Source organism: Pelobates fuscus, chromosome 6 (genome assembly GCF_036172605.1).
Source record: "Pelobates fuscus isolate aPelFus1 chromosome 6, aPelFus1.pri, whole genome shotgun sequence".
NCBI lineage: Eukaryota > Metazoa > Chordata > Amphibia > Anura > Pelobatidae > Pelobates > Pelobates fuscus.
The window spans coordinates 306,573,184-306,589,212 of NC_086322.1; the positions used below are offsets into that span (position 1 = coordinate 306,573,184).

The 16,029-nt window shown below is 45.8% G+C and overlaps 1 protein-coding gene across 1 annotated transcript in view; it reads right to left on the minus strand.

Moving 5' to 3' along the window:
• Nucleotides 1-2,973: 2,973 nt before the first annotated feature.
• The window catches only part of LOC134565978 (zinc finger protein 64-like), a 48,468-nt gene continuing 35,412 nt past the window's right edge, over nt 2,974-16,029 (minus strand). Inside the window, exon 6 of the mRNA XM_063425685.1 lies at nt 2,974-4,486. Within this exon, the coding sequence (XP_063281755.1) occupies nt 3,249-4,486 (1,238 nt within the window). The 3' untranslated portion in view covers nt 2,974-3,248. The remainder of the gene's footprint in view (nt 4,487-16,029) is intronic.

Here is a 16,029-nt window from a genome sequence, read left to right on the forward strand (position 1 = left end):
TCTCCTGTCCTCCTGCCCGCAGAATGCTGTGTGGAGCATTGCAATGGTAATGAGCTGCAACGCTCCACACAGCCTGCTTGCGGGAGGAACGATCTGCCTTACAGGTCGGCCTCTCCTGCAGCCCTGGGTCCTAGGCAGCTACCTCTCTCCCCGATTGAATTAAGATCTCCCTCACCGGCACAAGGCCAGAAAACAAGGCCACCTCTCCGTTGGCTGGCAGGGGAGTTCAAAGGATCTCCCCTGTCGGCCGGGCATGCTGGGCAGCGCGGTAGGGCCCCATGCGGAAAGACGGCCCTGACAGACACACACACACACTTCCACACACACACACACACTTCCAGACACACACACTCTTCCAGACACACACACACACACACTTCCACACACACACTTCCACACACACACACACACACACACACACTTCCAGACACACACACACACACACACTTCCAGACACACACACACACACACACTCTTCCAGACACACACACACACACACACTCTTCCAGACACACACACACACACTTCCAGACACACACACACACACTTCCAGACACACACACACACTCTTCCAGACACACACACACACTCTTCCAGACACACACACACTTACACACACACACACACACTTACACACACACACACACTTACACACTTCCACACACACACACTTCCACACACACACACACTTCCACACACACACACACACTTCCACACACACACACACACACTTCCACACACACACACACACTTCCACACACTTCCACACACACACACACTTCCACACACACACACACACACTTCCACACACACACACACACTTCCACACACACACACACACACACTTCCACACACACACACACACACACACTTCCACACACACACACACACACTTCCAGACACACACACCACACACTTCCACACACACACACAAACTTCCACACACACACACACACACACACTTCCACACACACACACACACACACTTCCACACACACACTTCCACACACACACACACACACACACACACACACTTCCACACACAAACACACTTCCACACACACACACACTTCCACACACACACACACTTCCACACACACACACACACACTTCCACACACAAACACACTTCCACACACACACTTCCACACACACACACTTCCACACACACACACACACACACACACTTCCACACACACACACTTCCAGACACACACACACTTCCAGACACACACACTTACTTACTTTCAGACACACACTCACAAATGTATTTTATTTCTTGTTGCTCCTACCTTTAGGAGTCCTCTGGGTCCTTTCCCCGGAGTCCAGTGACTTCCATCATATTCCTGCTCCTCTCTGCTCCCTCGCGCAGTTTAGTGATGCGGGGCCAGAATTACGTCATATTCCGGCTCCCGGCATCACCAGAGAGGGCGCGCGAGGGAGCATGAAGATCATCAGCAGAGCTCAAAGATCATCAGCAGAGCTCCCTCGCCGCCGCTTGCCTGAACACCGGCCGGTATATTGCTGCAGAGTAGGCACCTGCCATCTGGGACAAGCAGGTGCCTACTCTGCCTTGCTACTGGGGCACCGTAAGTGGCCAGCTGGCCACCTGCTGGGCTCCATGTGACATGCTATCAGCCTGCTCCGCGCGGCACCCCCTCCTCCTGGCGCCCAGGACCGGCCCTGCAGTGGCCATTTTTCTAATTATTTAGGGCGGCCTAGGGGGCAATTGCCTCCCTGCCCCCCGGCCCAGCCCGCCCCTGTGGCTAACTGATGTCCAAGTATTGGCTATACTTAACTGACGGCCCAAAAAGGATAAAACAATCATCTACGGTAGCTGTATCTCTCGTGCAGAGACGGCCGGCTTGCTTTTGGATTTGTGCCGCTATTTTGGGTGGGATCAGTCTGATCAACAAACGGTTTAGGTTCTCTTTGTAATGGCCCAAGATGAGCTAAAACCAGCTTGAGATTTGAGCGGGGACCCACCGAAGGGCAAATTACTTAAGTTGTTGTCCGTTCTCGATATTCTCTTGTATACTGTTTTTTTTTTTTTTGAGAACCCACAGGTTGGAACTGAAATTTAGGTAAAAAGCAACCAAAGTGTAAGAACTCTCAAACTTCGACTAAAATTTTCAAACTGGAAAAATAGCTAAAGTTTTCATAATTCCCAGGTTAATGAATAAATCTAACTGCTTCCGAAACAGAGAAGGCTAAAACATATATTACTAGAACGACACACCATAAAGAAGAGGGTAATATAGTTAAGCGCCAAACTCTCTTGATCTTATTGTAGTGGTAGTGTTGATAGCAATTTGTCTTTTTTTTTTTTTTTTTTTAAGTTTAATTACCTCACATTTTTATTTTTTTAAACCTCGATTGCTCAAACTCAAAATTTTCCAAAAATATCTCACAGGAAAATCTATATACAAACTATGAAATTACCCAAAAGATGCAAGATTGTAGTTCAATTCTCCTTTAGTAGGGGGAGCTGTGCTGCAAGCTCTGTGCTCTCACAGCTCAGTCTGTGAAAGTGAAGGACACCGACTCGCAATGTGTGAACATGATATACAGATATAACGACTGCTTAATGGACAATCTCTGTGCTGCAGATTCAATCATAGGAAAATGAGCCGGAACCAGAATTGATTTAGGGTCACATCCTCTAAAATGGAGTTTGCATGTTAATACCTCGCAAAGGAGAACACTATCTTACAAACAAACAAAATAAAAAGTGAGCTTTATTGCCAAAAAAAAACAACCTGTAAGCGGAGAATTCTATTTGGGCACTTTTACAGCCCTAACTTGCATGATCCTCAGAAAAAGTACCCAGAAAGAACACGCGTTTACTATTTTGTATATAATATACCGGTAACTTTTTTTTTTTTTTAACCAAAAACAAACACTGCTGTATGTTGAGGCAAATAAGAGCTTTTAGATTTAAGGAAAAAAGAAAACAAAAAAAAAACTGCTTATATTAAAAGCAGTCACTTTCAATTTTCTGACAACAGCAAAGTGCTTTAAATAACCAAAAACTTATAATTAACATATAAGTTACAAGACCATTTTTCACAAATTCTAAATGTCAAAGTATAGAAGTAATAAAGTGCTTGGCTTTTTCGACAGACTACACTTTAACAGGGACCATTACTAGGAGGTAACGGGCTGTGCAGCGGCTTTGAAACCCAGAAAGTGTCTGCCATATTGGTTCTATCCATAATCATTTTTAACAGGCTCAATAGTCCTATAAGGTCAGTCTGGAATACAGTCTGCTGGACACAGAATAGAATCTGCTTCACTCTGGTCAAGGTTGTAATTTTGCTTTGATGCATCGGGTTGAGGGGACGATGAAAAGACTGGAGAAGATTGTGCAGACTCTCCGCCAGTGTCCCCATCTTCACTAATTACAGTCACTTCTGTGTAATCCTCTTGTATTATAGCTTCAAAGTCCGTGCATGTCATGCCTGTGCTGGAGATGAATGTTACATGATCCGGAGAATCCTGACCATCCACAGTTCCATTAGATATGATCTCCTCGTGTAGATCAGTACTGCAATTGTGATCAGGAGTACTAGGGAGAACTGTGTGAGGAGTGGGCCCTGGAGATCTCATTGGTTGTGGCGATGCCATTAAGTTGACCTGACTCAACATCTCAAGTTGGTTGCTGGCAACATGCTTTGAAAGGTTTGCGATCAGGTTACAAGATACAGGTGAAGTCTCTACATCGTTCTTTTCTGACCCTTGAACCATAATTTTTACTCTTTGGTCACTGAATGGCAAAACTTCAGTGTCCCTAAGAGGAACCTTGAGCTGTCTGTTATTGGCTTGCCTTGGACCTTCCGTTGGAATCTGAACCACAGAGATTTCCGATGGCTTCTGGAGTATAAATGTGTTGTGTTGTTTCTTATGACTCCGGAGAGAGTCTTCTCTAACAAAGGATGCGTCACAAAGATCGCATTTAAAAGCTTTTTTTGCATCCACTTTATTACTCTTGCGCGGCTTAAATGGCCTTGGTAGGCCTTCTTCTCTCTTGGACAAATCGACCTTCTGAGATTTTACTTCTTCATTGTGACATTTTTTGATGTGTGTGGTCAGGTTGCTTCGCTGTTTTGTATCAAAATTACAGAAATGGCATTTGAAGGGGCGATCCTTGGAGTGAATTATTTCGTGGACTTTCAGAGCGGCCTTATTAGCACAAGAGTAGGTGCATTCCGGACACTTCACTGGCTGTTCCGGTAGATGGGATCGTAAGTGCTGTCGCAAATCGGCTTTACTCCCACACTGGAAATCGCACTCCGCACACTTATAAGTGGTGTCAGCATTGTGTTTCATCTTGATGTGGGATTTCAAATTCCCTTTCATGGCACAGAAAAAGTCACAAAAGTCACATCTGTAGGGCTTTTCCCCAGTATGGACGCGCATATGCCTCTTCAAATCAGAGTTGATTTTGAACTTGGCGTTACAGAGGATACATTGGAAAGGTGCATCGCCTGGAATAAAAATGATAAAGTGTTAAAGTAAAAGTTAAACATGCAGATTATATAATTATCTAGAGCTAGAAATTAATGGACAAAGCAAGGATGGAACAAGTGGATCCATCACTCATTACCAATTGAAAAGCATAAAGGTATCAAACACTCGACATTCCAACAGTCAGAGTTATTGTGGCACATCATAGAACATGGGGCAAAGAGCCCAATGGAATGGAGATCTGGCAACATTAAAGATACACGGAGACAAACTAGAACAATGCAATTTCTATATGGTTACACCAGGAAGAACATCTACCTCGTCACTAAATTCAGGAGACACAAACAGGGGGGTTGCTGGCTTCTCTTTCCTCCTATTTACAATGAATTAATACAGACAATCTGAATTATCATACACGTTCCTAGTATTGCGAGTTTGTAGAAAAATTAGATATATAAAAATGGTGTAGAAAACTATAGGAATAAAAAGATGAAAGAGTATAAGGATAGCAAAATAATAAATCAATAAATGGCTACTGTTAAAAAGAAGTAAAGAATGAACGTGGAAAGAGAAAGGAAATGTATCTAAAGGTGAGGAAAAGAGAAATAAGGGAATGTGAAAGTGGATTAAACGTTAATGGGTTTAGCTATAAATCGGAGCCAGTGAGCAGCACTGGGCAAAGACCACAAAACCGAAAAAAAACACAATGCGTCAACTACAGAGGGCACAGAATAGACACCTATTAATAGATTGAATAAAGTTAAAGGAGGAAATATAGAAAATAAAACAGGAAACCATAACTGCAATGAACGTATTCAGCCTTCACGAACGTGGAATTACAGAGCGATTCTGGCAGGAAGTCTCTTCAGTTTACACATTCTTCATTTTTTCAGCACAATATAATCTTAACCTCGTAGCATGAAACGCAGTTTCCAAAATGATTGCAGCACTCAGTGTATACAATCTCTGCAGTACGTTAAGAGTATTTTAATTAAAATAACAGTAGGAGAGCAATTTGTTGCCTCGCATTATATTGAAAAAACAAAACAAAAACAAGAAAAAAATAAAAACAACCAAAAAACTGATTTTTACTTTCTATGTATTCTGCTCATATCATGAATGTTTGACCTTTGTAAATAAAGATGTAACTTGCGCACATAAATATCACACTTAGTGGCACTAAAATCCTTAGTAAACATATCGAGCTCTCCATCAGCATTTCTTATTTTTAGGTTAAATGCACACTCTGTCAGGGTTGTGTCTGCCTTACCTGTGTCCCCCGGCATTCTCTGCGATGCTGCAGACTCTCACGGTGCCGGTTTTATGGGTCCAAATCTCACTGATTGAATTTGGGTCCAAATGGCGATTTCGCTGGACCGAATTTAGTGCATAATTAACATAGAAACATAGAATGTGACGGCAGATAAGAACCATTCGGCCCATCTAGTCTGCCCAATTTTCTAAATACTTTCATTAGTCCCTGGCCTTATCTTATAGTTAGGATAGCCTTATGCCTATCCCACGCATGCTTAAACTCCTTTACTGTGTTAACATCTACCACTTCAGCTGGAAGGCTATTCCATGCATCCACTAACCTCTCTGTAAAGTAATACTTCCTGATATTATTTTTAAACCTTTGCCTCTCTAGGACTAAAACTCGCGTATCCTTTTCCTGGTATCCGATTTTTCCTGTTCATACGTTTCTCCTGTTCTCTGTACTCTTTTGACCTTGGTTTGTTTAGTCGTTTATCCTCTACGTTAGTACGGCCACTATAAGGACCGCTACACGGAAAGCCTCTTTGTTATGTAATAGGTCTGTACGTTTAGGATCCACACAGATACTAACCCTATGTACAAACAAACTAAAGAACAATACAAAAAAGGAGGACCACACTATAATCATTATTGATTATCCGATTTACGATATTTTAAAGAGCGGATTGTGCTGAAACCCTGCATTTCACAGTGTCAATGTGACTTATTTTCACAGTGTCACACGCGTCCTAGTTTATATAACAGTGACATTCAAATGCCCAGATCGAAGCCGCAGCACCGAGACTATGCTCAGCACTTTCAAAGACAACAAGTAGGAAAATAAAGATAGACATCGAGGTGTCAGACACGTCCTAGTCAGGGTAACGCAAACAGCAGGCAGGACACCTGGTAATGCTGAGGATTTTTAATACATTACTTGTGATCATCAAGTAATCCGACCCCCATTCCAATTTGTTAGTCTCACTTCACAAATGTCAGATTTGAAATTATAGGGAGAGAAATAATTAAGAAATGCAGATAGTATACAATGTCTATCCAGGCTATTTAGATCCTTTAGCCAGTCAGCACAGTGCCACCTGCTGGCAACACAGTGCACGCAACTGAACTTTTTGTAAGTGAAACTGGCTATGGCTAAACTTCAAATTGCTGAGAATTTAGAAATCAAGGGGATTTTAGCTTTACCAGAATAAATGATTTTTTTTTTTGCCGTGATATTAAGTCCTACATTCACAAAGCGCGAACTTGGTAAAGGGTATCAGGAAATGGTAAATAATATGATATAACTGCAATTTCTTCCCACGATGGTTCATCTGGCGCTTAATAGCACTCAAGAGGACAAAACATTATAGGAAAGAAATTTACATAAATATAATCTCTTTGGAGTCTGACAGCCAAAGTCAATGAGATCCTATAGCCCTTATTATGCAGCACAACCTTAGCAGCTTACCCCTTGCAGTGAGGCAGCCGAGAGGCGCATATTGCTTGGCCCCTGTGCAGTTATTGCAAGCTTCAAAATCTAATTCCTATGCTACAAAGACAGGTCTAAAAGCTACCGGTCACCACAATTCTCCTACAATGGCAGAGCTCCAGGAATGGACAGGAGAGCAGCACATGCAATCACAGAGCATTCAGTAACTCAAAGTATTGGGCTACACATTAGCCGTGAACTCCATTTTCGCCCATGCACAGATCTACATGTATGAGGAAGAGAGAGAAATTTAGGTCTCAATTAATATTTTTGGATAAATGAAAAAAAAAAAATTAAAAATTATATATATATTTTTTTATAGATTATATATTTTTGAAAAAAAAAATCAGTTTACAATCTTACCAAAAATATTAAATTGAGTCCTTACTTGTGATCTCCCTCTCATATAACATAAAAAAGCCCAGAGTAATAAATCACAATGTAACATACACCCTAATGTGTGTCTTAAATGACTAAAAATACTTATAAGCAAAAATATTGCAAGTTCTGGACAATTGCCGATGTAAAGCCTATGGAAACAAACATATGTAACACATAGTGTACACTGTATGTACAAAGAAAAGTACTGTATTAAACAAGGGTTGCACTCACAGATTACAGAGCCACAGCCAGGCTCTGTATAAAATGCCCAATGGTGCCCTTAGGGCAATTGGAGAACACCCGTGGATAGCTCACAATGTAGGGTCTGTAATAGGACCAACTTCAGCTGCAACAGGAATCGATAAAATAGATTTATTGGCAAAAGGACAAGTATGAAAACAATATATTTTAAATAATCCGTATGGGAAAGTTTGTAGTCCTGTAAGCAGAGAACAGACACGCTTCAATTCTAAGTAAGTCTTTCTCAATGTCTCTCTCATATACGCCTGTAGTCCATCTGTAACATTGCTGCTATGAAACAGAGGATTAAATAATCAGCGACGGGGTGGGAGCGGCGGTCCATGGCGCACTAACCAACGGCTAGTGGGCAGGTGGAAATCGTGAGCCTTGATTATTGACCTCTGCACACGGGTTAGAGGAAGAAAGTAAAGCAGCAATTTGTTGAAGCGACTCGCTTTGGAGACTCACTATCGCCCGGCTACTTAATAGCAGTTTAACAAACAATGTGTGGGGATTTTTTTTTGTTTCAGAACTCAAAATGTTTACGTTAGGCCTCGCAAACGAAGTCATGGCTGCGTAGTGAGAGCTTTGCAACGAACTCCAATACATTCTACATTAGTAAAAATAACCGGGATAACTTTCACTTTTGATTAGGTTGCAGAGAATAATGGGACGCAAATAGCTGGACAGTCACAGACAGCAATAGCTGGACAGTCACAGATAGCAATAGCTGGACAGTAACAGACAGCAATAGCTGGACAGTCACAGACAGCAATAGCTGGACAGTCACAGACAGCAATAGCTGGACAGTTACAGACAGCAATAGCTGGACAGTCACAGACAGCAATAGCTGGACAGTCACAGACAGCAATAGCTGGACAGTCAAAGACAGCAATAGCTGGACAGTCACAGATAGCAATAGATGGACAGTCTCAGATAGCAATAGCTGGACAGTCACAGACAGCAATAGCTGGACAGTCACAGACAGCAATAGCTGGACAGTCACAGACAGCAATAGCTGGATGTAACGGACCGTTTCAGCATAAAAGGGGAAAATTTGTTTAGGCGATAATCCCCTTTAGATAGACCAGCAGCTACTATAAGCACCAAGTTCCCGAACTCCCAAACTGCACGGATTCACCAACTCTCGAACAGCAGACACACGAACCCTGGAAGCAGCCGAACAGGAAAAGCAATACAAACAGCTTACACTCCTGGCAGTCGGCATACAGTCCCCTTTCCCCCAAGAAAGAGACACACTACAGCTTCAGGGTTAAACAGCAACAACACTGATTTATTCACACACAGGCTTATATGAGATTCTCCCATGCAAGGGAGGGGTTTACAGTACACCAATCCAGTTTAAGGTACAACCCACACATCTCCTCCCTCCAACATATCTGTTAACACAATTAACAGGGACATAGTTTTACCCAAGTTTTGGATGTACCCTAAATACTTGGGGTACATCCACAAATCCAATATCTCCAGATAGCCCTAGTCTGGGGGAACAACATACGTTAAAATCAGCCCATTCGGATAAACGGTTCGGGAGTTATGGGACTTTAAAGTATTGACCGACCGCATGGGTAAAGTATCCGAAAACAGTTCCATGCATTTTGGCCCTGCGGTCGGTCACAAACAAGTGAATGAAACAGACGAATTACTGGTGTTATAGAGACTAAGGGGGATTCGCATGAATCCCCTAGTTCGTGAGTTTCTTTCTACCGAACGGCGGGCCGTTCGGTAGTTTCCCCACGAAATCCTGGAAGTCTGGAGGTCTCAGCGGTGTTTGCCTAGTCGAGTGTCCGATTTTAGTTCCAGACGCTCGACGGCAAAACACCGCTGTTCGGTAGTTAAAGATGGCCGCCGCCACGTGTTAGTTTCCTGAATGGCGGCCACCCAGAGGACAAAGACCACACTGCACTGATTGCCAATTACCCATTTGCAACATTGTTGCAAACGGTAATTGGAGGCACACTTAGTCCTGGGTGGTCTGGTTGTTCGGTAGTTTCCTCAATACAATGAATGGAGTGATTCTACCGAACAATCAGATGAATGCTGCATATATATAACCCAGGTTAACTGCACACATAAATACATACATGACATTAAAGGATTAAAGGCAGGATTACTGTACTACGCTCCACAGTCTTAAAGGTACAGTATCCCAAAAGTCCCAATAGGTCCACGGATGGCCCGTAAAGGCCCAGTAGCAGTAATATAGATTATTACATGCCCAAATATAGTTTTTATAGTACAATATGTCCAGGGGCCATAGTCGCAGGGCAGGAGGCTAGCAACCCGGCTTCTCCAGTTCACAGTGGCGAAGTTGGTTTCGCCACAATTCTCCTTTACCAATTAGACTAACAGGGTACCTGACCTCCTGCCGGTCAGTGCCCTGGTTAGTCCAGCAACCCACCCACAAAACAGAAACAGCAGGGCAGCCTACCCACAATAAACAGTTACCACACCTGGGTGAGGGAGAATTTTGTCCAAGTTCAGGCGCCTCACCACGGCTGTGTGGGTGACTGATAGGCTGCCTTGGTGGGTTGCTGAGGGGGCAGAGACCAGCGGTACTCTGTCCTGTTGCCAGCACTACCACAGGGGTAGTCTGGTTGGAGCCTGGTTGCTGGAGACCGATTGTCTCCCCTTTGGATATATGGCTCTGTGGCTGGGGGACAGGACCGACCGTCCCTACCCCGGGTGTTGTAAGTGCAGAGACTACGGTCCCATCTGCACAGATGTGGGGCTTAACATCTCCCCTTGGTAGGTTAGGCTGCCGCTGGAGAGAGGGTGTCACAAGCTCCTCTCTCTGGACGGTAAACTGCTGCTGGGGAGAGGGGTTAGCAGGCTCCTCTCCCTGCCACTCTCTCTGCTGGTGGAAAGGGGGACCAGCTGTCTCCCCTTTCATTCTCTTGTCCGGCTGCTGGGGTGCGAGACTGACTGTCTCTGCTCCCTGCAGGACACACTGCCGCTGGGGAGGATGTACGACACCATCAGCTCCCTGGGGTACACACTGCCGCTGGGGAGGAAGGACGGCACCTTCGGCTCCCTGGGACACACACTGCCGCTGGGGAGGATGGACGACACCATCAGCTCCCTGGTGTACACACTGCCGCTGGGAAGGATGGACGACACCATCAGCTCCCTGGGGTACACACTGCCGCTGGGGAGGGAGGACGCTGCTCTCCTCTCCCTTCACTTCACACTGCCTTCTTGGCATATCACTTTGCTGCTGGGGGGCAGGAACAACTACCTCTGCCCCCTGTAACTCAGCCTGCCGCTGGGGAGGAAGGACTGCACCTTTGGCTCCCTGGGACACACACGGCCGCTGGGGAGGATGGACGACACCATCAGCTCCCTGGGGTACACACTGCCGCTGGGGAGGGAGGACGCTGCTCTCCTCTCCCTTCACTTCACACTGCCTTCTTGGCATATCACTTTGCTGCTGGGGGGCAGGAACAACTACCTCTGCCCCCTGTAACTCAGCCTTCCGCTGGGGAGGAAGGACTGCACCTTTGGCTCCCTGGGACACACACGGCCGCTGGGGAGGATGGACGACACCATCAGCTCCCTGGGGTACACACTGCTGCTGGGGAGGGAGGACGCTGCTCTCCTCTCCCTTCACTTCACACTGCCTTCTTGGCATATCACTTTGCTGCTGGGGGGCAGGAACAACTATCTCTGCCCCCTGTAACTCAGCCTGCCGCTGGGGAGGAAGGACTGCACCTTTGGCTCCCTGGGACACACACGGCCGCTGGGGAGGATGGACGACACCATCAGCTCCCTGGGGTACACACTGCCGCTGGGGAGGGAGGACGCTGCTCTCCTCTCCCTTCACTTCACACTGCCTTCTTGGCATATCACTTTGCTGCTGGGGGGCAGGAACAACTACCTCTGCCCCCTGTAACACAGCCTGCCGCTGGGGAGGAAGGACGGCACCTTCTGCTCCCTGGGACACACACGGCCGCTGGGGAGGATGGACGACACCATCAGCTCCCTGGGGTACACACTGCCGCTGGGGAGGAAGGACTGTACCTTCTGCTCCCTGGGACACACACTGCCGCTGGGGAGGATGGACGACACCATCAGCTCCCTGGGGTACACACTGTCGCTGGGGAGGAAGGACTGTACCTTCTGCTCCCTGGGGCACACACTGCCGCTGGGGAGGATGGACGACACCATCAGCTCCCTGGGGCACACACTGCCGCTGGGGAGGGAGGACTGCAAACCCCCTGGCCCTCTCTGATTCCCACGGCAAGTATCCTCGCACTACTTTCTTCACACGCTGTACTATATCCTCTGAGAGGTTGGGTCTGCATAAAGCCAGCACCGCGGTGACCTCTCTGTCAAACTCCTCCTGAGTGTAGCTGGGTGCCATGCTTGCTCTGCTGCAGTTGGTTCCTTGTAGATAGGGGCGCTGTACGGGTACTGGCGTTGCCCTCACTTTGTAATCCAGGAATGGTGTTGTCTGTAGCTGTCCCTCTGGTTGTAGGAATGATCCCGCCGCTTGCCACCAATTGTAACGGACCGTTTCAGCATAAAAGGGGAAAATTCGTTTAGGCAATAATCCCCTTTAGATAGACCAGCAGCTACTATAAGCACCAAGTTCCCGAACTCCCAAACTGCACGGATTCACCAACTCTCGAACAGCAGACACACGAACCCTGGAAGCAGCCGAACAGGAAAAGCAATACAAACAGCTTACACTCCTGGCAGTCGGCATACAGTCCCCTTTCCCCCAAGAAAGAGACACACTACAGCTTCAGGGTTAAACAGCAACAACACTGATTTATTCACACACAGGCTTATATGAGATCCTCCCATGCAAGGGAGGGGTTTACAGTACACCAATCCAGTTTAAGGTACAACCCACACATCTCCTCCCTCCAACATATCTGTTAACACAATTAACAGGGACATAGTTTTACCCAAGTTTTGGATGTACCCTAAATACTTGGGGTACATCCACAAATCCAATATCTCCAGATAGCCCTAGTCTGGGGGAACAACATACGTTAAAATCAGCCCATTCGGATAAACGGTTCGGGAGTTATGGGACTTTAAAGTATTGGCCGACCGCATGGGTAAAGTTTCCGAAAACAGTTCCATGCATTTTGGCCCTGCGGTCGGTCACAAACAAGTGAATGAAACAGACGAATTACTGGTGTTATAGAGACTAAGGGGGATTCGCATGAATCCCCTAGTTCGTGAGATTCTTTCTACCGAACGGCGGGCCGTTCGGTAGTTTCCCCACGAAATCCTGGAAGTCTGGAGGTCTCAGCGGTGTTTGCCTAGTCGAGTGTCCGATTTTAGTTCCAGACGCTCGACGGCAAAACACCGCTGTTCGGTAGTTAAAGATGGCCGCCGCCACGTGTTAGTTTCCTGAATGGCGGCCACCCAGAGGACAAAGACCACACTGCACTGATTGCCAATTACCCATTTGCAACATTGTTGCAAACGGTAATTGGAGGCACACTTAGTCCTGGGTGGTCTGGTTGTTCGGTAGTTTCCTCAATACAATGAATGGAGTGATTCTACCGAACAATCAGATGAATGCTGCATATATATAACCCAGGTTAACTGCACACATAAATACATACATGACATTAAAGGATTAAAGGCAGGATTACTGTACTACGCTCCACAGTCTTAAAGGTACAGTATCCCAAAAGTCCCAATAGGTCCACGGATGGCCCGTAAAGGCCCAGTAGCAGTAATATAGATTATTACATGCCCAAATATAGTTTTTATAGTACAATATGTCCAGGGGCCATAGTCGCAGGGCAGGAGGCTAGCAACCCGGCTTCTCCAGTTCACAGTGGCGAAGTTGGTTTCGCCACACTGGACAGTTACAGACAGCAATAGCTGGACAGTTACAGACAGCAATAGCTGGACAGTTACATACAGCAAATAGCTGGACAGTTACAGATAGCAAATAGCTGGCCAGTTACAGATAGCAAATAGCTGGACAGTTACAGATAGCAAATAGCTGGACAGTTACAGACAGCAATAGCTGGACAGTTACAGACAGCAATAGCTGGACAGTTACAGACAGCAATAGCTGGACAGTTCCAGATAGCAATAGCTGGACAGTTCCAGATAGCAATAGCTGGACAGTCACAGACAGCAATAGCTGGACAGTTACAGACAGCAATAGCTGGACAGTTACAGATAGCAATAGCTGGACAGTCACAGACAGCAATAGCTGGCCAGTAACAGATAGCAATAGCTGGACAGTAACAGACAGCAATAGCTGGGCAGTTACAGACAGCAAATAGCTGGGCAGTTACAGACAGCAAATAGCTGGGCAGTTACAGACAGCAAATAGCTGGGCAGTTACAGACAGCAAATAGCTGGGCAGTTGCAGATAGCAAATAGCTGGACAGTTACATATAGCAAATAGCTGGACAGTTACAGACAGCAATAGCTGGACAGTTACAGACAGCAATAGCTGGACAGTTACAGACAGCAATAGCTGGACAGTCACAGACAGCAATAGCTGGACAGTTACAGACAGCAAATAGCTGGACAGTTACAGACAGCAAATAGCTGGACAGTTACAGACAGCAAATAGCTGGACAGTTACAGACAGCAAATAGCTGGACAGTCACAGACAGCAAATAGCTGTACAGTCACAGACAGCAAATAGCTGGACAGTCACAGATAGCAATAGCTGGACAATAACAGATAGCAATAGCTGGACAGTAACAGATAGCAATAGCTGGACAGTAACAGACAGCAATAGCTGGACAGTCACAGATAGCAATAGCTGGACAGTTACAGATAGCAATAGCTGGACAGTTACAGATAGCAATAGCTGGACAGTCACAGACAGCAATAGCTGGACAGTTACAGACAGCAATAGCTGGACGGTAACAGACAGCAATAGCTGGACAGTTACAGACAGCAATAGCTGGACAGTTACAGACAGCAATAGCTGGACAGTTACAGACAGCAATAGCTGGACAGTTACAGACAGCAATTGCTGGACAGTCACAGATAGCAATAGCTGGACAGTTACAGACAGCAATAGCTGGACAGTCACAGACAGCAATAGCTGGAAAGTCACAGACAGCAATAGCTGGGCAGTTATAGATAGCAAATAGCTGGACAGTTACAGATAGCAATAGCTGGACAGTCACAGACAGCAATAGCTGGACAGTAACAGACAGCAAAAGCTGGACAGTTACAGATAGCAATAGCTGGACAGTTGCAGATAGCAAATAGCTGGGCAGTTGCAGATAGCAAATAGCTGGGCAGTTGCAGATAGCAAATAGCTGGACAGTTACATATAGCAAATAGCTGGACAGTTACAGACAGCAATAGCTGGACAGTTACAGACAGCAATAGCTGGACAGTAACAGACAGCAATAGCTGGACAGTTACAGACAGCAATAGCTGGACAGTTACAGACAGCAATAGCTGGACAGTTACAGACAGCAATAGCTGGACAGTTACAGACAGCAATAGCTGGACAGTCACAGACAGCAATAGCTGGACAGTTACAGACAACAATAGCTGGACAGTCACAGACAGCAATAGCTGGGCAGTTACAGATAGCAAATAGCTGGACAGTTACAGATAGCAATAGCTGGACAGTCACAGACAGCAATAGCTGGACAGTAACAGACAGCAATAGCTGGACAGTTACAGATAGCAATAGCTGGACAGTAACAGATAGCAATAGCGGGACAGTCACAGACAGCAATAGCTGGACAGTTACAGACAGAAATAGCTGGACAGTAACAGACAGCAATAGCTGGACAGTTACAGATAGCAATAGCTGGACAGTCACAGATAGCAATAGCTGGACAGTCACAGACAGCAATAGCTTGACAGTTACAGACAGCAATAGCTGGACAGTTACAGATAGCAATAGCTGGACAGTCACAGATAGCAATAGCTGGACAGTTACAGACAGCAATAGCTGGACAGTCACAGACAGCAATAGCTGGACAGTCACAGACAGCAATAGCTGGACAGTCAAAGACAGCAATAGCTGGACAGTCAAAGACAGCAATAGCTGGACAGTCACAGATAGCAATAGCTGGACAGTCACAGACAGCAATAGCTGGACAGTTACAGATATCAATAGCTGGACAGTTAAAAATAGCAATAGCTGGACAGTTACAGACAGCAATAGCTGGACAGTTACAGATAGCAATAGCTGGACAGTTACAGACAGCAATAGCT